Below are 23,553 nucleotides of genomic sequence, written 5' to 3' on the forward strand. Positions count from 1 at the left end.
TCAAGGGATCCTGATCTAATGTCCAGTATTTGAAAGCTGAGATTGAGAGAAAGACGTAGATTTGTTTCTGCCGGTTATCTCTGATTAACTTCACAGGGTAGAAAACTACAAAAGAGTCAAATTTAGGGCTTGGAGGTAGGAAGAAGCAGGTGAGGGAGTTGGAGAGAGGGGTAAGACAGCGCATGGGAGATCTAAATGCTCAGGAATGCCCAATAGGGTTAGGATTGGGGGCTGGTGTGCCGGGAAGGGCATTTGTTGCCTCAGGGACTGTGGAATTTCGAATGTCTACAGCCCTCCGCCCCATTGTCATTATTATCAGCCTCCGGAGACTGCTGGACTGGTGGTCTCCGAGTCTCCAGGCAAGTCCCGAGTCCCGTGGCAGAACCTAACCCAGGGGAGACAGAAGGGGAAACTGAGCGGCGGCTATGGGGCACGGGTGACTTAAATTCCCTAGAGGCTTCTGGGTCGTAGCTTCGTTCCTCTACAGCTCCTGACTCCTCCCCTTCCTTCTTCAACTTGGCTTTCTGTCATCATTCAATCCTGCTGGTCTTGAACCTGACAAGAGAAGTGGAGGTTGAAAGGGAGGACCGTGCGGGAGGGGTGGCTGGAAGGGAGGGAATGGAAGGAAGAAATAAAGACAGGAAAGAAGGAAGAAAGGAAGGGAGGGAGGGAGGGAATGGAAGGAGAGGAAAGAAAGGATAAAATGGGAGGCACTTAAGTCATGAAGAGGAACAGAAATCTTGGAGAGGAGCTTGAGGAGGAGAGGAGTATTATCCAATAGTTTAGCTTCCCTTCATTTCCATGGAGTCAGGAAGACCTAGGTTGAAGGCCAGCTCCTGACTCATGATTATGTGACCTCACTCAATCTATTCAGGGTCTCAGACAGTATTATACTGAAAACAGAAATTGTACATCGTAGGGGAAAAAATTGTGGAAATATTGTAGGAAAAAAATGTCTACAATTATAAACTGTAAAAATGTTTTGCATTTGTAGATCTGACCTGATTAACTTGATAGGTTATCATTTCCTCAAGAGGATGCCCTAGACTAAGGATGGGGAAACTTTTTTTCTGCCAATGATCATTTGAATATTTATAACATTATTTGAGGGTCATACAAAATTATTAATTTAAAAATTCTAACCTTAAAAAGCTTCTAGATTTAGTGAATTTCAAGTCCCTCCTACAGTTACCACAGCAACACCAGAACAAATGGTGTATGGTCTTCAAACAGGAGGTTCCCTGCCCCCTTCCCTAGAGAGAGAATACTCATAATAATAGACAATTAATATTTGTATACTGTTTACTATGTGCTACAAAGAGTAATTATTATTTCATTTGATCCAGAGGCAAACATATTCAATGACTTGCCCAGGCTCACAGTTTGTAAGCAACTGAGGTTGGATGGAACTCAAGACTCTTGGGCCACACTGCCTATTCTGCCTCTCTCTACTGGAGTCTATTCCACACTTAGCTGGCAAATTGGTTTATCTAAAGCACAAGTCTAAATATTTCTAATTAGATCTTTCTATGACACCTAATAATAATAATATGGTTTAGAGGGGATTCATTATACTAGTTTAGTCATAACCTTATGATTGTTCATGTGTACCTTTTTTATTTTACTCTTGTATTTGAAATACAAAGTTTCTGTGAAGCTTTGGACTTTTCATATAGAATGCTAGGAGATCTAAAGAATTATTAAAGGCCTATCCCCCCCCCCCCCTTTGCAGAGTTATATTCATTTTTTTCTGGGTAATATATTCTTGGTTTACCTTCTGGACTATCATATTCCAAACTCTCCACTTTTTTTTATAGTATGATACTGACTGGTTCTTTGGAACCTGAATTCATTCTTTCTAGCTTCTTGCAGTATTTTTTTATTTGACCTCAAAACTCAATATTTTACTCTGATGTTCCCAGAAGCTTTTATTGTCATGTTCTTTTCAGGAAGTGATCTGTGGATTTTTTCTGCTTCTGTTTTGTCCCCTGGTTCTAAGAGACCTGGGCAGTTTTCTTTTTTCTTTATGATCATCATATTCAGATAGTGAAGTGATCTTAATTTACTTCTCAAAATATTTTCCAGGTCAGTTATTGTTGCTTTAACGTTCTTAAATTTTCTTCTATTTTTAATGCTTTTGCCTTTGTTTCAATATTTTTTTGTTGCCTCTTGGAGTATATATGTATACAAACATATATATAATAAACATATATTTGTTTATTACATATGATATGTGTTATATGTTATATTGACATAAAATATGTAATGTGTGTAATTCCTTCTATTTCTTAGCTAGCACTATTTACAACACTTTTCTTATTTTCTGTTTGACTCTACAAGAATGAAGGGTATTCTCTTTTCAGAAGCTATTATAAACCACCTCTTTCCTCAGACCTCAATTCAGAGATCTCAATTAAGATTCTCCCTAAGTGTAATCCAAATATAGTTACATTAAAATGTAATTGGGAAAGTTTTTGCAAAATGAATTTTAAAACAATATAACATTATGTTAATTTTTGACTTTTATTTTCATTTGCATTTGAAGCCACTGCACTACTCCTACTATCCTTTATAAACAAAGAGGTCTTCAATTTCTTCCTCTCTACTGGTGCTTTTTAAAAAAAAAATCCTATAAAAATGATTCAGTTTGTCTTAATCTCCCTAGCATCTAGCACAGTTCCTGGCTCATTGTAGGTACTTAATGTTTGTTCATTGAATGATTGATTGAATTTGCTTACTTATTTCTCCCCATCCTAAAAATCTCAGAACTATCATCCTAAAGTTCTTCCCCCCCTTGCATTGTCCTTTCAAGAATGAATAGGATACAATTATTGCTTCTACTTCCTTAATACTCATTCTTTTCCCATCTTTTTGCTATTATAGCATAAATAAATTAACAGGAGCAATGAAGAAATTACTTTTTGGATCTGTGGATAAGATAACTCCAAAAGAGAGACAGAGGATCAGAGAAGATAAAATAGATCATTTTAAAGATATAAAAACATTTTTGCATAAACTAAACAAATATAGCTAAAATAAAAACTCCACTGGTTAACAACTGGGAAAAAAATCTTTGCAACAATAATGTTATAAATGTTATTGTCAAGATACATACATATCTATGTAAATATATGTATATATATATATATATATATATATATATATATATATATATATATATGTATATATACATATATGATAGAATCATTAGAGCCATTCCCAGGTGATAATCAAAGGCAGTTTTCTTTTTGTAAACTTTTGAGTTACATAATTTTTTTGCCTCCTTCCTTTCTTTCCCCTCTCTTCTTGACAGTGAGTAATTATAGATTATTCATGTACAATCATCTTTAACATATTTCCATTTTAATCATGTTATGAAAGAAGAATCAGAAGCAAAGGAAAAAAAACCAAATGCATGCACTTTAATAGATTTTGACACCTGAGGCAGCCAGGTAGAGTGGATAGAGAGCACTGGGCCTGGAGTCAGGAAGACCTGAGTTCAAATTTGACCTTGGACACTTACTTAGTTGAGTGTTCTTGGGCAAATTACCTGTTGGCAACCTCTATTTAGTTTTCATATCTATAAAATAGGGATAAAAACAGGATCTACCTCCCAGGATTGTGGTGAGGACCAAATGATATAATATTTGTAAAATTCTTGGCAGAGGGTCTGGCACATAGTAGACACTCTAGAATTACTAGCCATCATCATTTCTTCTTATTATTAGCGCTAAATTAGACATTTTTTACTTACTCCTTGGATCTTCACTTCTACAAAGGCAAAGTTAGCAAGTGCCTGAGGAGTGAATACGGAAAGTATGATTTTGTACATTAGATGTTCTTAAATAACTGATACTTTACTTGATTTTTATGTGGGTAGACATGACAGTGTATAAGTCGCATTGCCCTCAGTATCTTGGTAGTGGTTAAGGAGTTCTCTAGGGATGCTAGTAACAAATCTAAGCTGCATATGGAATCTGGAAAGAAGGGGGGAGGGGATGAGCAAACAGTGGAGCTGGAAGATATATTGGTAAACACGGGAAAAAAATTTAATGAACTATTTTAAAAATGCAGATTTTGCGTTCATCATACAAAGGAAGAACAAACATGAGCACAGAAAAGGATGCCACCCCTCCTCCCCGCCCTTCCGCAGGCCGCCTTTCTGTACAGTGGCAAGCAGGGTCGGAGGGAAGAAAGAGCTCGGGGCGTCCGGGCCAGAAAACAGGCACGGCGGCTCGGGAGCCCAGAGCGCCCCCCAGGCTTTCCGAGACCAGGACCTCCGACCCAGCCCGCCTCCCGATGCTGCCCAGTCAGAATCTGGCCTCTACTGAAAGCGTCTTCCCGCAGTCTCGCAGAATCTCCAGATTCCCCCACAACATAAGCAGCATGCATTCCTTCCAGGAGACCATGAAGGAGAAGCTGGTTGGGGCATGCCCCGGGGGGCGGGGGGCGCAGACCCCGGAGGGGGGCAGGCCCCGTGGGAGGGGGCTAGGGCTGGCTGCTGAAGGCTCCCCTTTTGGCTCTCCCACTCCAGGCCAGGTATAAGGAAGCGCGGGAGAACCGGAGATCGAAGATGACTTCGACGTGCAAACACATTTTTGAAGTCCTCTCGGCAAGGCTCAATTTAGACCTCGTGACAATTGAGGAGATGATCCTGGACTGCCCAACAGTAAGTTGTAGTGATTCTTATGGAGCCATGATTTTTTTTTTTTTTTTTGGTGATATTTGTGAATATACAATTGAAAACCTGAGGGCCTTTATGGGGGGAAAATGATTTGGAACGATGGCTGTCAGTGTATTCTCTTGTCCACTGAAGCCCTCTTTTTGTATTATTATGATATGACTAAAGAGTAGTTTCATGTTTGAATCACTGTTATGAACACAGGGAAAGGTGAAATTGGTGAACTCCCCAGTTTGTGACTGGAACTGGAATAGGACTGAACACCAGAAATAACAAGCAATTGAGATGACTTATGTCAAGTATATTAAAAAAAAAAAACCCACATTGTGACCCATCAAAACAAAGGGAACAAAGGGAATTTGCTAAAACTACAAGAATCATAAAGAATACCTTCTTCTTACTTATATATCATATTAGACCACAAAAGCTCATGTGGTCTAATATCTTATAGTATAAGCATACATAGCCTGTCCTGATAGGGTGTGCTGTTTTACAATTTGTATAGGATCCTTAATATAAATTCAGAGATTGAAATCTAGATATAAATTTGTTGACTTAGGAAGTGGACTAAAGTTTTGTCTCACCCAAAGTTAACATTATCTAGAACAAGGGATTCTTTTTTTTTTTTTTTTAGGTTTTTGTAAGGTAAATGGGGTTAAGTGGCTTGCCCAAGGCCACACAGCTAGGTAGTCATTAAGAGTCTGAGGCCGGATTTGAACTCTGGTACTCTTGACTCCAGGGATGGTACTCTATCCACTGTGCCATCTTAGCCTCCCCATAGAATAAGGGATTCTTAACCTGGGATTTGTTGACATTTTTTCCCTCAATATTTTGATAACTATTTGAATTTGATTTATTTTTTGAATTTCTCTGCCCCGACTGTTCATTCAGCTTTTATATCATGAATACTTTCTTCAAGAAAAGAATTAGTAGTCATTAAATATGGGGAACATCAAGTAATGGCCATAAAATTGAAACAATATATTTTAATAGATAGGATTTGTTATTTATGTGGGAGATACCTTTGAATCAGCTGGCTTTTGAAGTCTTTAAAAGACTTAAATATTCAGAGCATAATTTTGTTACAGGTAAAATCAGAATAAGTAAAAAACAAAGAATTATGGGGAAAAGATATGGTATATAGTTGAAGTGACTATTAATCCTAAAGTATTTAAACAAGTAATGGCCCTTCAAAAATTGAAGATTACAACAGAAATTACATCAAGAATTATGTAATGATTTTATAGGAAAGTTTAGCTAATAAAGTAGTAAATTTAGTAATTTGTTACTACAAGACCAAAAAGAGCCTAGAATATACCTCAGAGAGCCAACATGTGTCTTCTTTGCCAAATACACTGTCATAAATGCAAAATACAATTCCAATTGGAATAGGAACTCATTTATACTATATGAAGAAGAATGATGGACAATTATAAGCAGTAAAATACCATAAATCATGGAGAAGCAGGAAAAAGCAAAATCACTTTAAAGAAAGATTGGCAACACATTTGACTAAGAAAAATCATTACAAGGGCACTTGAAATAAAAAAAAATAGCACAGAAAATTGTAGAAAGATGGAAAAGATTTATATATAAATATACAAATAATATTCCTGGGAATTTTTATTTTGGTATCTCTTTCGGGTAGTGATCATCAAATTCTTTCAATTTCTATTTTTTTTGGTCTGGTTCTAGAATATCAGGGCAATTTTCCTTGGTAATTTCTTGAAAGATGTTGTGTAGGCATGTTGTTTTATCATGATTTTCAGGTAGTCCCAAATTCTTAAAATAACTTTCCTAGATCCATTTTCCAGGTCAGTCATATCTCCAATGAGAAATTTCAGATTTTTTTCAATTATTTCCTTTTGATTTGGTTTTATTTTTTCTTGAAGTCTGATAAAGTCATTAGTTTCCACTACAATTTTAATTTTTAAGGAATTATTTTCTTCAGTGAGCTTTTATCCCTCCTTTTCCATTTGGCCAGTTCTATTTTTTAAGTCATCCTTTACTTAAGTGAAATTTTTGTTTTTAGCTTTTTTCCATTTTTGTATTTCTTTTATTCAAGCTGTTGATTCTTTTTTCTTGATTTTCCTGTATCACTCTCATTTCATTTTTTTCATTGTTTTCTACTTTTATAATTTGTTTTATTAAAATCCTTTTTAAGCTCTTCCAGGTGTTCTTTTGGTACCTGAGGCCAAATTACGTTTTTCTTTGAGGCTTCACATATAGTCATTTTGACACTGCTGTCCTCTTCTAAGTTTGTGCCTTGATCATCCCTGTCACTATATTAACTTTTTATAATCAATTAATTTTTGTTTTTGCTCATTTTTCTGTCTGTGACTTGGCATTTTTTATGTGAGAGCAGCACTTTGCTCCTTGTATACCCCAAGTTTCTTTTGCCAGGACTCAGGACCTTGCTACCAATTTGTACTGCTGTTCCCTGCTGACCTGCCCTGGGGAAAGAGTCTTGTTGGATTGTTGTGAAGCAGTCTGTCTCTGCTGGCCAGACCCAGGGGGCAGGATCTTGTTATTCACTGTTCCCAGAGGCAGGGTCCCAGCAATGGTCAGCCTGTTGATCAATAGTGGGGCCATCACTAAGACCTGTGGGGGGTGGGGGTGGGCCTGCTGGGGTGGGATAACCTGAACTGGAATCTGGGCTGCTACCGAGCATAGGGGCAGGGCCTTTTAGTTGGATGCCCTGAGACTTGGAGCCTTGCTGTAGCTTCCCTGTTGTGTGATTGCTGGAAGTCACTTTATTCTGAACTCAATGAGATAAAGATCTTACCTGATGTGCTGGTAAGCTGCTTTCCTGTTGCTAAATAGGTTCTGAGGTGATTTTCAAGTTGTTTGGAGGGGAATTTGGGAGGGCTTCAGGGACTTCCTTCCTTATTTTGCCATCTTGGCACCAGAAGTTTGATTTGATTTTGATAATTTCCATGCCTTAACAAATGGGAAAGGACATTCAGAACCAGGAGATAGTGATGTGAAAATGTTTTAGAACAGGAATTTGGGGACCGATGAACTTGAACTTTTAATATTTTGATAACTTACATATTAATTTATTTCCTTTGCCACCCCATGTATTTTATTTTATGTATTAAAAACAACATTCTGGGAAAGAGGGCACTGGCTTCACCAGAATATCCAATCAATCTATGACACATGAAAGGTAATGAAATATTAACTGCATTATTAACTTGTCAAGGGATGGATGAGAATAGTTTTGTTGAGAGGCAGTGGCTCTTCTCTGAAGAAATAAATTTGGGATCACCTAAAAAAATGGAAGGGCAAGCTATGAAAAGTTAGCTGGAACCAAACCTTCAAAGAAAACTGGCTTAGTTGGACTTGGATTGCTCAACTGAAATAGTCAGCATATGTCACTAGACATTCTGTATAGGGAATGAATGCCCTAAAGGGAAAAGTTATATGTAGTAATTCCCATTTTAAGAATTTGAGGTAATTATTATCATGGATATTTAATATAGCTTGTCAAATTATTCGATTAAGTTATAAATATTCATATAAAAGTGACTTTTTAAAAAATGATACTGAGCTTCTCAAGGCTTTTGGAGGGTAGTCTATCCTTGCCTAACCAACTATGGAGTACTGTAAAGCAATGTGTCAGTTCTGGATTTTCCCCATCCCCATGATCAGTATCTTTGAGTTTTTATCCATTCTGAGATCATCAGAACCATTTATTGTAACTTACTTAACTGGAGCAGATCAAAATATGACACACTGAGATCTCCAATCATTTGTTTCCAGTTTAAATTTACTCTTATTTGGTGCTGCTATTTCCTTTGATGACTGATTATCTTTGGTTTAAGCCCATGATCATCTTACAAGAAAATTAGTTTTTTTGCTTACCTGGTTGCTATTCTTATTTGTTCAATCATTATTAGCCATGGAATTTTTCTATGGTTTGGTCAAAGCTCTGGAGGTGGCTTATTACTTCTACATTTACAGTGTGGTCAGTGTGGAACACTACCAGATGTGACAGGTTACTGTAGAAGAATCACACTAATGGGCTGCACTTCTGCTTCTGTGCTCAGGTCTTATTAGTCTACCTGGCAGATAAATCTTACTTTTATTTCAGTGTTGTAGCATAGCTTCTATCTCCTTGGCATTTTTTTTCACATTTTTTTTCTGCCAATGCCTGAGAAAAGCATGAATTTCCATAAAAAAAAAAAAACAAGTGAAAACAGGAACTCAAGGATAACTAGCAAGAATGTAGTAGCACAGAAATGCCTGTTAATGGAAGCTTACCAGTCAGCCAAGAAGGCATTACCATTTCAGAATCTGTCAAATCAAGACAGTAGCAAAAAAAGCCAATCAGCTGATCTTCAACAAAGAAACTTGATGCCAAGAGTTTTTCTGTAGTAGTGCCAAGAACTGAAGGAGTGCTACTTAACTAAACATTTTTTTCCTGGTCCATTTGGTGGGCTGCTTCCACAGCTGACATTAACCAAGTGCTAAATTATATCCAAGTTCTTTGGGATTACAAAGCACCATCTCATAGTTCTAGGTGCATAATGGAGGAGTAGAAGCTGTTGCAACATTAGGAGGTGATATAGCAGCCTTTGCATAGGATATGTGAAAGTCAACTGGGATCTTTTGGAAGAGTTGGCTTTAGGAATCTCCTCAGGCTTGAATGCTAGTTCACTATTTCTCATACATTTCACCAAGAATATTTGAATGTGTTATGCTGCCTTTTTTATTTTCAAAATAGGTGTTATGCTTCTTATAATCATCGCAGTATTTCAGATTGCAGGGAAATTCAGCATAGAGCACTGTATTTAGTTTTTGGAGTCATTACCTTTTTGACCTTGATGATTCAGATCATAGTGACATTAATTGTAGTTGACTTAAGAGGTCTGAGTCTGCAAGGCAACATTCAGTTCCTACTTTTTAGTCACTGCCACTGTTTTCCTAGTGAGAAGTAGGTATATACTCTAATCCACCAAATGCAATAAAGAGAAAATAGTTGCTATCACAACACAAATGCAAATGAAACAACACCAGAGGAATGTACTTTATCAACAAAATTTTAATTCTGTACAATTAATCTGTTTTTTGCAAAAAATATTTTGAAAATGTTATATTTTTGAAAATTGATTTTTTGCCATCAATCAAAAGACATGGAATGACTAGATTCCAGTGGATCTTTTTCAAACCACCACCAATCTCAGTCCCACTGGACCAGCTAACCTCAGATCACCAAGAGATTCAGTCATCCTGATTAATAGAGCCTTTCTTTTTTGGGTACAGTGAAGAATGAATATCTCCAAATCCCATGAAAATGTTCAGCATTGCATCATTCTTCCTCTGCAATTAAGCAAACTGCCTGTACTACTTATAATTTTCCTGGAAAACATAACCATCTATGCCCATGTTTGAAGACCACCAGACTAATCCTTGAAATGCTGAAATATTGTTCAGAAACTGTCATTTGATAAGTCCTCAACAAGTTGTTCCTTAACATAAGTTATCAAACTATGTTGTCAAGTTCCTAAAGCAAAGGAGAAGATTCCAGAATCTCCTCAGTCTACTAGTCCTGACTCTTGGCTTCAGCTTCCAGAGCAGAATCATTATCTCACTGTTATCATTTTCTACAAATAATCTTTTAGACAGGATTTTTGAAATCTCTTTGCCTTCCCTCAAAAGGAGATTTTTCAGAAATCCTCTCCATTTGATCTTTAAGAATATTATTTAATTGACCTTCATTATGAAATGTCTGTTGGTGCTAAATAAAATTTTTGGTGTGAAAAAAATACTACAGAGGAATGTGAATTTCAATCCCAAATCTTTGTGATTTTAGGAAAATGACTTAATTTCTCTATACTCCAGTTTCCTTATTTGTTTAAAAAAAGTTGTGGAAAATTTTTTTCTGAGCTCCCTTCCACCTCTGAGTACAATTCCTTAAGAATAACTTTTAAAATATGACTTTGATTTTTATTATTGTCCAAGTGAAAAGGCAGCATGTTATAGTGAATGGAAAATCACCTTCCAAACCAGGAAAATCTGAATTCATATCTCAACTCTGACACATTCTAACAGTTTGACTTTGGCAAGTTCCCTAATCTCTTCAATTCCTTGACAACTCTCTTAAGCAGATGTTAATCTGCACTGGCAGAGAGAATTTTCTTACTTGGGGACTCCTGATAACAAAAAAAATCAGAGATCTATATACCCTGGGTTTAAATCATTAATCTAGAAATATAAATAAAATGAGTATGTATAATTTATAGGGAAAATTATTTCCTCCAAAAATGGGTTTTACTTTCTATCTCAGTTTTTTAATTAGCAAGCATTTATTTTCTCTCCTTTTCTCTATATTCTCCTATAGAAAAAAAAGAAAAGAAAGCCCCTATAACAAATTTGCATAGCCAAGCAGAACAAATTCCTATGTTAGACAGGTCTCAAAATATATATGCTATTTTGTACCCTAAATCTGTTCCTTTTCTGTCAAGAGGTTATGCTTCATCATCAATATGGAATCCTGGTTGATCCCTTAATAAAATTGTACATTTACTTTCTACAAAGCTCAAATGATCCATTTACATTATTTACTACATTTGTTCCCAGAAGAGTCTATGAGGTTACAAGAATTATCTATTTCATATCAGTGAGGGTACAGAAAAAGATGAAATACCTAGTATCAATCTTATACATATTTAATAGCAGTGTATCTATCTAAAACCAAGGAACTTCTTAAATTTAGTCTTAATATCTCGTAAACTAAATTTAGAATTCTTATCTTTTTGTTTCTTAGCCTAAGCCGAATCTGTGAATTTAATTTTCTCTTACAGTTTAGTTCAATAATTGATTTGTTTTTCAATTTTACAGATAGAGCCCTTTCTAATGTTTTTTATGAAAGGTGGTTGCAAAACATTGAAATTTATATATCAGGAAGGAGAGGTACCTGGAATGGGTAATTATATTTTTAAAGTTTATCACAATTACGTAAGTAATGTCAAAGCATAACCATAAGCAAAACCAAATTGTTAACATAAAATCATAATAATCTCTAGTGAGATCTTAATATCCTGAAGGAATTTTTATAGAACTTTTATTTGAAAAACATATTATTGTAGTGCAAATAATTGATCTTTTTTAGGTTTTTGCAAGGCAAATGGGGTTAAGTGGCTTGCCCAAGGCCACACAGCTAGGTAATTATTAAGTGTCTGAGACTGGATTTGAACCCAGGTACTCCTGACTCCAGGGCCAGTGCTCTATCCACTGTGCCACCTAGCCGCCCCAATAATTGATTTTCAATACTCTTTTCATTATTGCTTGCTTGAAAGCAGTGCCCAAAACTAATCATTACTATCATGGTGTTAAAGAGAATAATATAATTATAGAGGTTAGGATACAAGTTTTGACCATAATGCTTTATTATTACTGAGGTGATTATTCTACAAATTAAATTGCTGAAGCATTCTTTAAAATAGGACATCCTATAATGTTCAATCTCATCATCATTCTGGCTGTAGCTTCCACCAGGAGTCTCCAATTCTTCTTCCTGTGTTTGAGATTCTTTCAACCATCAACAATCCTTAATATCATAACATGATCATAAGACCTATCTCGCTCTCTGTGGACTCCAACAATCCCTGAATCCTATGAATTTTAACTTTCAGATGATAAATTGACACTCCTTGTTCTCACTACTTTCATCCTAGTTCAGACCTTATCATGTCCTGTCTGTCTACAAACAGTGTAAACCAATAGTCTCTTTTTCCGTTATAAAATGTGTTGCATTATGCTGTGAAATAAGTCTTGCTAAAGCATTTACTTAATTGTATAACCATTGTTTATTGTGAAGGATGAGCAAAATCTAACATTTTTACCCATCATTTTCATGGTATCCCAGACTGCTGGCTTCTTGCCACTGAGATCAATTCTACTTATCCATCAGGAGAGAAAGGAAATAAACATTGTCAGAATCCCCCATTATAGCCTAGCAGCATCTGTAGCAGAATGGGGAGATGTTGCTTACTGGGGAAAGTGAAAAAAATCAGCCATTCTATGGTTATCAAATTGCCTTTATGAATAAAGTTGCTTGAAGTCTGAGTTGCAGGCTATATAGACAAAACTCGTCCTTTGCTATCCATTCATCACTCACTCATCCCCAGCAACTTTCTGAAGAATTTATCTTAATTCTATCTTTTGGAAACTCATTGTCTGGTTAAAAAACTTTCCTTTGCATTAGGCCTTTGAGTCTCACACTGTTTCCATCTTCTCATACACACTGAAAGCTGGCTTCCTCCAAAAGCCATTTTATCTCTGACCATCCTCTCGAGTATTGAGTATAGCCTCTCATGTTACTTTCTCTCCTCCACTGTGCCAGGAGGAGAAATAAGTAGAGGCTTGATTCTTCTCTACTTTGCCACTATCACTCAGCAACTACTTCTTTGAGGCAACTAGGTAGCATATTCTAATCAGGGCTAGACCTAGAATCAGTAGTAAGACTTGAGTTCAAGTTCTTACTAACTGCATTACCATAAACAAATCATAATCTCTCTCAAGGTCCAGTTTCTTTATATGTAAGATGGGGATAATAATACCTCCCAGTCGATAAAGCACCAGCCCCAAAGTCAAGAGACCTGAGTTCAAATCTACACTCACACAACTGCTACTTACTAGTTGTGTGACCTTGAACACTTAATCCAATTACCTCACAAAAAAATTTAAAAAAGAATAATAATCATACTTCCCTCACAGATTTGTCATGAGACTCAAGTAATAAATGTAAAATGTTTCAAAGTACTATATAAATGTTAGCTATATCATCATATTCAGATCTTGGTTGCTATTTTCTACTGGTCTCTGGTGATTTTTTCCCCAAGGAGTTCAAAACTGACTCAGTAGCTTCTCTTTCTCAACCACTCTGCTCATATTTAAGGATTTCAATATATATGTTAATATACCCTCAAATACCCTAGCTTCTCAGTTCATTATTCCCCTCAATTCTCCAACTCTTCATCTTCATTTCAAGTCAACCAACCTTGGTCTTATAATCAATCATAATTGACTTTTATAATTCAGAATTTTGAAATTCTTCTCTCTGACAAATTTTCCTCCTTTTCCTCTTCATCAGCCTATTCTCTGTCCTTTTTATGACCCCCAGTCACTTTCTTTTATTTGCTCTCCCAGGCCAAAATCGCTTCTTTGTCTTCATTTTCTTTTCTTAAATGCAGTCTTAACCCTCTAGCTAATAGTGTCCCTTGACTCCTACTATCATTGATATTTTGCCAAACCACAGTCATAGCTCACCACCATCCACTTCATCCATTCTTAATCATATATTGTAAAATATTGTTGGTGGTGGTCACATAAATTTGCCAATTGGATCCAAAAAATTTTGTTGTTCTCATCTGGTATTTCACTGCTTTATGCCAATCCTTTATTATTCCCTAAAGGACTTTCTGTCACATTGCGCAAGGGGTTCTTCTGTATATTCATTTCTCTTTTCAAGTCACTATTTATACCACTTAAAAGAGGACTAATGAGAACTTAGAAGCCATTCTTTATATATTTTATCTTCTCCACAGATTTTCCTTCTTTCCTTCTTTTTTTCTGCCTTTGAGAAAAATAAGAATTTTTCTTGTTAATACCAGCCTATTTGTGTCCTTGATCCCAATACCTCCTGTCTCCTCTATGAGCTGCTTCTGATGATCATTTCACTCTCTATAATATTCTAATGATCTTATCCATTAGCATATTCCATACTATCTACAAAAATGCCCAGATTTCCCTTAAACTGCCTCCTCAAGCCATCATTAGTATTTCTCTCTTTAACTACCAAACTTTTGGGACAATAAAACAAATGCTTTTTTTAAAACTGATTTTAGCATACATTTTAAAATATTTGACTTCTAAATTCTCTTTCCTTCTGACTCCTCCACTCATTGAGAATCAACATGATTTTAGTTATGTATGCAAAATATATTTCTATTATTATCCATGTTGTAAAGAAAAAAAAACAAGGAAAACAAAAAAGTGTACTTCAGTCTGCATTTTTTGGATAGCATTTTTTTTTATTATGAATCCTTTGGAATTGTCTTGGATCATTGTATTGGTCAGAGTAACTAAGCTGTTCTCAGTTGATCATTGTTATTGCTCTTACTTTGTATAATCTTCTCCTAGTTTAGCTCATATCACTTTGTATTAGCTGATCTAAGTCTTCTCCGATTTTTCTGAAACCATCTGTGTCATCATTTTTTATAGAACAATAGTTTTCCATCTCAGTCATCTATCGCAACTTTTTTGATCATTCCCCAATTGATGAGCACCTCCTAATGGCCAATTCATTGCCACCATAAAAAGAGCTGCTGTAGGGGTGGCTAGGTGTCACAGTGGATAGAGCAGCCCTGGAGTCAAGAGCACCTTAGTTCATATCCTGCCTCAGAAACTTAATAATTACCTAGCTGTGTGGCCTTGGGCAAGCCACTTAACCCCATTGCCTTGCCAAAAAAACCTAAAAAAAATGCTGCTGTATATTTAGATTCGTTTCCTTTTTCTATGAGATCTTTGTGATACATGCCTAGTAGTGGTATTGCTAAGTCAAAGAAAATGCACAATGTAATAAAACCAAGGTTGATGCTGTATCATTATAATGACCAATATTGATCCTAAAGAAGAGATAATAAAATGCATCTCGTTCCATTCTTTGGAGAGGGCACTGTTTTGCTAACAGTTGGGGTTTAAATTACACTGCATTAATTTATAGTGGAACCAGTCATGACCTCTTGGTGATTTTTCTCCATCATTCATCAGGATGTGAATAAGAATTAAGGCAGCAGATGGTAGGGAAAAAATCTTAAGACTGAGGTTTAGCAAGGTGATAGGATAAAGAGACAAAGAATTTTCTGTTTAGTTCCTGTCTTTTTATCAAGAGTGCTGATTTCATTTAATTACACCCCCCCCAAAGAATTAGATTTAATAGGTGATTCTTGGTTGTAATCATTTGCCTTCTGGAATATCATCATCTCAGCTCTCTGGTATTTTAATGTAGAAGCTGTTAAATCTTATGACATTCTGACCACAACTCGACAAAACTTAAATTGTTTCTTTCTGGCTGCTTGAAATATTCTCTCCTTGATCTGGGAATTCTGGAATTTGACTGTAATATTCCTGAGACTTTTCATTTTGGTATCTCTCTTAGGAGGTGAGCAGTGGATTTTTTTTTTTAGTTTCTATTTTACCCTCTGGTTCTAGAACATGAGGGAAGTATTTCTTGATAATTTCTTGAAAGATGATATCAGGGCTCTTTTTGATTTTTTCTAATAGCCCAGTAATTCTAAAAATCATCTCTCCTGGATCTATTTTCTAGGTGAGTTATTTTTTCCAGTAAGATATTTCACATTGTCTTCTGTTTTTTTTCCTACTCTTGGTTTTCTTTTATTGTTTCTTGATTCCTTATAAAGTCATTAGCTTTTTTTTAAGGAATTATTTCCTTCCATGAATTTTGTATCTCCTTTTCCATTTAGCTAATTCTCTTTTTTAAGGAGTTCTTTTCTTCAGTGAATTTTTGTATATTTTCTGCAGTATTTTGTTTATCTTCTTTACCAAACTGTTGACTTTTTTCCATAATTTTCTTGCATCATTCTTATTTGTCTTCCTAATTTTTCTTCTACCTCTCTTACTTGATTTTCAAATTCTTTTTTGAACTCTTCTAAGGCCTGAAATCAGTTTATATTTTTCTTGGAGACTTTGGATGTTGGAGCTTTGACTTCTTCTGCGACATCATAGTCACCATAGCAACTTTCTATGATTAAATTTTTTTTCTGATGTTTGTTCATTTTTTCAGTCTATTTCATGACTTTTAACTCTTTGTTATAGTGGAACACTGATCCACACTTAAGGGGCTTGTGCAGCTGTTTTCAGAGGTACTTCTAGGAACCTTTGAGTTTTCAGTTCTTCTAAGGTGGTATGATCTAAGGAGAGATGCATTCACTATTCTTCTGGATTTTGCTTTGGTCTGTGAGTAAATGTAGCACTCTTTTCTGCCTTGGAACTCTGGTGAATATCCCTGCTCTATTGTGACTTTAATTTCTGATGTTCTCCTCTTTCCTTGGACCTGCCACTCAGCACAAAGCAGTAGAGTCCTGTCTCAGTGTTAGCAAGGGGATCTCTGTAATCTCCTTCTGACCAAGTGCTTGACCTTCTTACCTTCTGTGGACTGAGAGCTCTGGGAGCCACTATCACTGCTGATTCAGTGGCTCACAAGTCATGCTCTTGGTTTTCTGGGCCTTGGACAGCACTGGCATGGCCTGTGCCACACTGTGCTCCATTCTCTCACTCTGGTGTGACAGACATTTTTTAAATGCCAAATTATCTCACCCCATCCTTTTGTGGTTTCTTCCACTTCAGGAATTGTTTTGTGGCATTATTTAAAGGTATTTGAAGGATTTTTTTTTCAGAGAGTGCAGGTTGAGTCAGTGCCTTTTCTCCATCATTTTGACTCTGCCTCCTCAGAGTTATTTCAATTAGCATTATTGTTACTATTTTGGAGCAGTCTTTCATATTAGTGTTAATGGTTTGAAATTCTTTTCAGGGCAGTTTGTTCATATCCTATGGCTACTTAACTGTTGGGAGAATGGCTCTTGGTTTTAGACATTTGTGTCAGAATTTCTTTTTCAGAGACCTGATCTTGACATTTGTCTTTCACCTGAATTGATACTGGAGTACCCTTCTTCCCATGGTGTCCTCAGTAGTATATATCACACATACACAATCATTCATTTTGAGTATAAAGCATAAGTATTTAGTGTCAAAAACTCTGAAAATAAACTATACAAAATATACTATTTTGTATGAAAATTTCAATTGTTTACAAAGGCATTATTCAGAATTTCCACACATTCTTCCTTTGTTGGAACCTAGCCTATTATATATGACAAAGAAAGACTTCTCTAAACTAGCCCTCCTTTTACTTTTATAGCCTCATTCCAAACTGTCTCCTTTTGCTATTGAGCTGCCTAATGCTATTTTTACCCATGTTTCTAAAATCCTAATTTCTTCACAAATCTCCACAATTCTTCTGGAAAATATTAGTCTCCTACTTGAGTAACACACTGCTAGCATTTCTTGGTTTCAGTGTCTTTTATTTTAACATATGATATAAGCAGTATATTTATAATCACATTTCATTTATTATACTTTACTCAGATGAGGGTCACTCAATTCAAATTAAGCAGAGTATTTGTCTGACAGCTGAACTACCACTCTTCAAACAGCTTCTCTTTAAACAGTGGCATTTTGTCCAGGCTGTATTTCCTAGGTTCATTTGACTTGGAACAAGTTTCTTTTCTTTACCACCACACCCAGTCTAGTTTGTACTCATTTTTCCCAGACTGGAACCAAATTAACCTCTATTGATAGGGAAGAATGGACAGTCATGTCTATTTTGGTCATGTACCTAATTTTATTTGCCTTTGTGAGGTATTCCAATCAAGAACCAGACACTGTAGATATAAAATGAATGTAGGCACATTTTGTGGGGAAATTTAGCTAAAGAGATAGGCATTTTCCTTAAGACTAGATATAGCCTATATTTTTTAATGTAGATTTATTGAAACAAATTTGAAATGTATGATAAAAGCAAATCAGACACAAATGTGTATCCATTTACTTAAAAAGCTCTTGGATTTCTTTTTCAGAATGTGGTCGAATATTGACTGGAGTTGCAAAAGGAACAAAAATAATGAGATTGTATGTAGATGCTGCACCTGAGGAACTCAAAGGATTATGTTTATTTTTTGTTAGATATGACAATGATATTGCTCTAAATGCAAAAAATATATCTGAGGTATGTTTTTAAAAATTGTTTCTTAACTATCAAATACAATTTAAATATATTTCCATGGTTGTATTTTGATTTTGCTAAGCTTTACAGTTCTGCCTCTAAGTGACTCAGTCCCTGCATCAGTCACTTAACTTCTCTGCTACTTAGTTTCCCATTTATAGAAGGAAGGGGTTGGATCAGATGATTCCAAAGTACCCACTAGCTTTAAGTTTTCTGCCCAGAGGACAGGTGCGTCATTTGAGTGGAAATGTCTAATAGTTATCTGGAGATACAGGACAAGGTAAAACCTTGAGATGTAGCCCTTAGAGTCATTTGTGTAGAGGAAATGTTAAACTAGATGGTGCAATGGGTTGAGTACTGGCCCTCAAGTCAGGAGGGCCTGATTTCAAAGTGACTGACATTCAAAAATGATTTCAGACACTTATTAGCTCTGTGACCTTGAGCAAGTCACTTAACCCTGATTGCCTCACATCCAGGAGCATCTCCAGTCGTTCTGATTCATTTCTGACCCCTGGACCCAGAAGGCTCTGGAGGAGAAAGTGAGACTGGTAACTTAGTTCAGTACCCACCTCACTCAAATCCAATTCATGTGCTTGTCATGGCATCACCTCCCTGATATCAGGGTTTTCTTTGAAAATGAAGGACAACATTAAAGGCTTTTTAGTTGATGAACTCTTTATTTTTTTTAATTTTTATTTTTTTAGGTTTTTGCAAGGCAAACTGGGTTAAGTGGCTTGCCCAAGGCCACACAGCTAGGTAATTATTAAGTGTCTGAGACCGGATTTGAGCCCAGGTACTACTGACTCCAGGGCTGGTGCTTTATCCACTACACCACATAGCCACCCCAATGAACTCTTTAAAGGGAAATTGTTTAGAGAGAAAATAACAAAGTTCTAAGAAGGACTCTAAGAATGAAAAGTTTTGTTCAGGATTGGAAGGAAAAGTTAACATATTAAAAGCTTATTTAAAAAAGTAAGAAAGGAGAAAGTTTCTCAAAAGATCTGACCAAGGGTCAGCTAGGTGGCACAGTGGATAAAGCACCAGCCCTGGAGTCAGTAGTACCTGGGCTCAAATCCGGTCTCAGACACTTAATAATTACCTAACTGTGTGGCCTTGGGCAAGCCACTTAACCCCGTTTGCCTTGCAAAAACATATAAAAAAGGATCTGACCAACAGTGATATAATAAGAAAGCATTAAAACAGAACTGACTGACTGACTTTCCTATTTTATCTGCTAGCAAAAATTTGCTAAAATAAAAATCTCAGTTATATGAAAATAGACTCTTAGAGCTTGAAGAAAACTTTAGGGCTCATCTAGGTCAGCATGTTTGCAGAACTGGGGAAGGTCCTATATAGTCCAGGACTTCTTCCAATATACTACATTTCCAGAGTATAATTTTAATAATGTGCTCTAATCTTAGTTTTAAAAGCAGAATTTGTGGAACTCATGTCTTCTTAAAAGTAAAGTAAGTTTAAAAAAACTTTTATGTGACCATCATTTGATCTTTACTGATCAGCAGCAATAGATTTTTAAAATTGGCCTTTCATACATGTTTTAGATATTTACTGTTGCTCTTAGATAATACATTCTTGAGGGCAGTGACATTTTTTTAACCTGATTTGATTAGTGTCTGGCATAATAGCATATAGAGACAGTTGCTTATTAAGTAATTTTGGGAGGTGATGATATCATCTACATTAGTAGAATTAAAGTTAACAGTAGAGAGGGCAAGAAAAGAGTAGCTTTGTGGAAGACTTCAGAATCCAAAAGAAAGTGTTGAATACAAATAATGAACTATGAAATGGAGTTGTATATATTAGGAGGACCATGCTTAAGAAACTTGAATACACATTGGTTGTCTGACCTTTGAGGCAACTTTGTAAAACAATGAATTATAGGAAGGAGGAAGTTTCTGCAATGGGTGTTTCCCAGACCAAAGAAATCATGCATCTATGCTGCTCCCCTTCTTCCCCAACTCATTCTCCAATATACACTCAATCAATTTGAGAATATATTTAGTATGGTTCTGTGAGTTTATCATGGTTTCTTATTTTTATTGGTGCAGATAATAAAATTTTCTTTAACTTGTAGCCCTGGAGATTTACTTGGAACACTGATAGATTAAATGGCATGCCCATGGTCATAATATATATCAGAGGAAAGACTGGAACTTAGGTCTTTCTGAGTTGTCCAACCCTCTGTCTTCTAAGTATGCTTATATTCCTCTCAAATAGCATTACATAATATAGTTATTAGAATTTCCTTGTGCTTTATCATCATCATTAACATTATCTTTTTTGTTCCCATTATTTTTAATGACATAAAAAGGTAGCATGGACTAAAGTTCTAGATTTGTACATTAGTCAACTGAAACACAGAACAAAATTTTGACTTTGACATAACAGGAAAGTGAGTAGTTGAATTGAACCAGGGCCCATTACATTATTTCTAAGAACATTTCTTTTTGCTACTATTCAGATTTCTTATAATGTTAAATTGTTTATGACAACTGTAAAGTTATTTTAATTTTAACTTTTCAAAAGTTCTCTAAAATAGAATTTGTCATAAATTTGTTACATTTACAGGAAACATTATTTGGCTTTATGGATGCATCTGAAGGATTCTTACTTGGAATTAAGAACTTGCTGTCACATGTTTTTCTACCAGTTATTCAAGCAACAAATAATTGGGGTGCTTTAAGTGAATCCAAACATGGAGAATCTGAAAAACTTATCTTCATAGAAACCATTAAGAGATTCCTTGCTTTTTTAGATGGTAAGCATAAAATTATAGTTTGGAATCAAATTGATTACAAAAGACAAGTGTACTTGTCATAGACAAATGTTTTCTAATCTATGGACTAGTGATTTTTGGGAGACTGGGTAATTATTATAAGAAATTCTCCAATTTATATACTCACCAAGCATTGTTTATCTTTATTTAGCTATAATAAATATTCAGCATAATTTTTTTCTGCCCAATATGCCATCTAAGTAACTTAGTAAATAATCAGACATTCCTTCTACAGATGGATTAAAATAGGCCTGCATGAGGTATTCTTTTTTAAAGTATATAGACAATATAATTAATAAAATAAAATATTTTAAAAAAGAATACTGAATTTATAGTTTTATCTGTTTTTCTCTCTCTCTCTCTCTCTCTCTCTCTCTATCTCTCTCTCTATATATATAGATAGATAGATCAGTTTTTGAGGAGGGAGTTTTAAATTTTGTATATTAAAAGCAGTGGTCATTCTGAAAAAAATTTGAACCCATCACTATTAAGAACTTCATTAAAAAGAGAATTAAAGAAAAATGTTCTGTTCTACAAGTATAATTAACTTTGCAATCAGATTTAGGATCAAAGGTAAATTGTTACAAACTCTTTGCTTCTCCAGAGGTTTATATGAGAAGTGGGGCAATTTGTTCTTCTGTGAGAGAGGGAAACATTTTCTCCTTTGCTAGTAAATGCTAATAATGCGTTTTTAATTACACATTTGAAAATTTCCAATTTCAGCATTACTAAATTTGAAAGAAGGCATTTTCCAAATTACAAGCATAATTATTATTTGATATAAGTTGTATTTTTGTTGAACAAATGACTTAAAATTTAATATTCTTTGGAAATATATATTGACAATTCAGCTTTCATCATTCAATTAATTTAAATTCAACCATTTGCTGGTGAATGTTTACAATGTGTAAGACACCTTAGGGATATTGCAAAGAAAAATACATTATCATTCCTTTCAGAGTGTTTATATGATTTTCAATGTTTGATTTCTTTTAGGTGCTGGAATAAGTATTGAGGGAATTGTAGAATTAAAGAAGGTAGAAAACATTGACTTTTCCAAATTAAATTCCTTTGAGGAAGTGTCACAAGCAGCTACTAATGCAGAAATGGTTCATCAACTAGAAGAAGTGCTCATGATATGGTATAAACAGATTGAACAGGTAGGCTGCTCTTTAACACTTTTCAAAAATGGTTGCAAATCTTATGAATTTTGAATATGAAGGGGATTATCTAGTGAACTTCATCTGATTCATTTATTGTGTATGTGACTTTAGGCAGGTCACATCACTTTCCTGAGCCTGTTTCCTCTTCTATAAAATGAAATAGTTGGACTGGGTGTCCTCTGAGGTCTCCTAGCTCTTACTTTGTGATTCTGTAGTAGCAATCAATCTATATGTAACTATAGTTCAGATTCATTATTTGTGTAGTCTGGTCCAGCAGTCTTAAGTGGTACACAAGATAGTTATATATAAGGAATTATGGTCCAGTGTTCTTATACCAGAGAATGTCTGGGAGCTGGGGCATAGATAACTTCTATGGAATTTCTGGAAAGAATTAACTGGAACAAATCTCTAAGTTAAAACTATTCTTTTTTTTTCTAGGAAGAGAAGCTCACATTTCTCTTTCCGTCATAGAACTTCTATAAATATTATTTACTTTAGCTTAGTGTTTGACCAGCAAACTTACTGTTGATCAGTTAGAGCCAATATGTAGAATATTCTTTTATCAGAAGAAAATTATAATGATGAATTAAGAATAAAATACTAAGGATTCAGGAATATTTAGAATTTTATCCCTATTCCTTTGTATTGCATATAGTCCACAAAACATAGAGGAAGAATTCAAGTCCACAAAACATAAAGGAAGAGGTCAAGAAGGATGTTAATATAGACACTTATTCATTAATTGGTGCAATTCTTTTTATGCTCAGACTTAGTTATGAATATCAATTTTAAGTCCCATTAGTTACATCACTTAACTATGATCAAACAGAACATTTTTTTGGTGAACTGGAAGAATAATTAAAGGAATAAGGAGAATCAACTGAAAGAATTGAACCTGAAAAGAGTCAGAAACTTGTTTCTGGAGTTAATTTCCCTAGTGAGGGATTTGGTCCTTATCCTTCTACCTTTTTGCCTTGATCTAGAAAAATAGAAAATTTTTCACTCATTGCACTTAACCTCATATTTCCATACACCGTTTGTTTCTATTGAAATTGAATACCAGGGCTTGATCAAATCAGTTATCAAGGCAAGTATTGATTTTAAG

General features: G+C 35.2%; 1 protein-coding gene and 1 pseudogene across 1 annotated transcript in view; both read left to right on the top strand.

Annotated features, from left to right (window-relative positions):
• The first annotated feature begins 4,108 nt into the window (after positions 1–4,108).
• Positions 4,109–23,553, top strand: part of LOC141489202 (dynein axonemal heavy chain 8-like) — a 395,310-nt gene continuing 375,865 nt past the window's right edge. The window contains 6 exon segments of the mRNA XM_074189981.1: positions 4,109–4,422; positions 4,535–4,669; positions 11,528–11,612; positions 18,346–18,494; positions 21,078–21,267; positions 22,282–22,445. Coding sequence (XP_074046082.1) covers positions 4,300–4,422; positions 4,535–4,669; positions 11,528–11,612; positions 18,346–18,494; positions 21,078–21,267; positions 22,282–22,445 — 846 coding nt within the window. The 5' untranslated portion in view covers positions 4,109–4,299.
• Positions 8,280–9,732, top strand: LOC141489619 (thiamine transporter 2 pseudogene; annotated as a pseudogene).

The sequence above is a fragment of the Macrotis lagotis genome, chromosome 5 (genome assembly GCF_037893015.1).
Source record: "Macrotis lagotis isolate mMagLag1 chromosome 5, bilby.v1.9.chrom.fasta, whole genome shotgun sequence".
Lineage (NCBI taxonomy): Eukaryota > Metazoa > Chordata > Mammalia > Peramelemorphia > Peramelidae > Macrotis > Macrotis lagotis.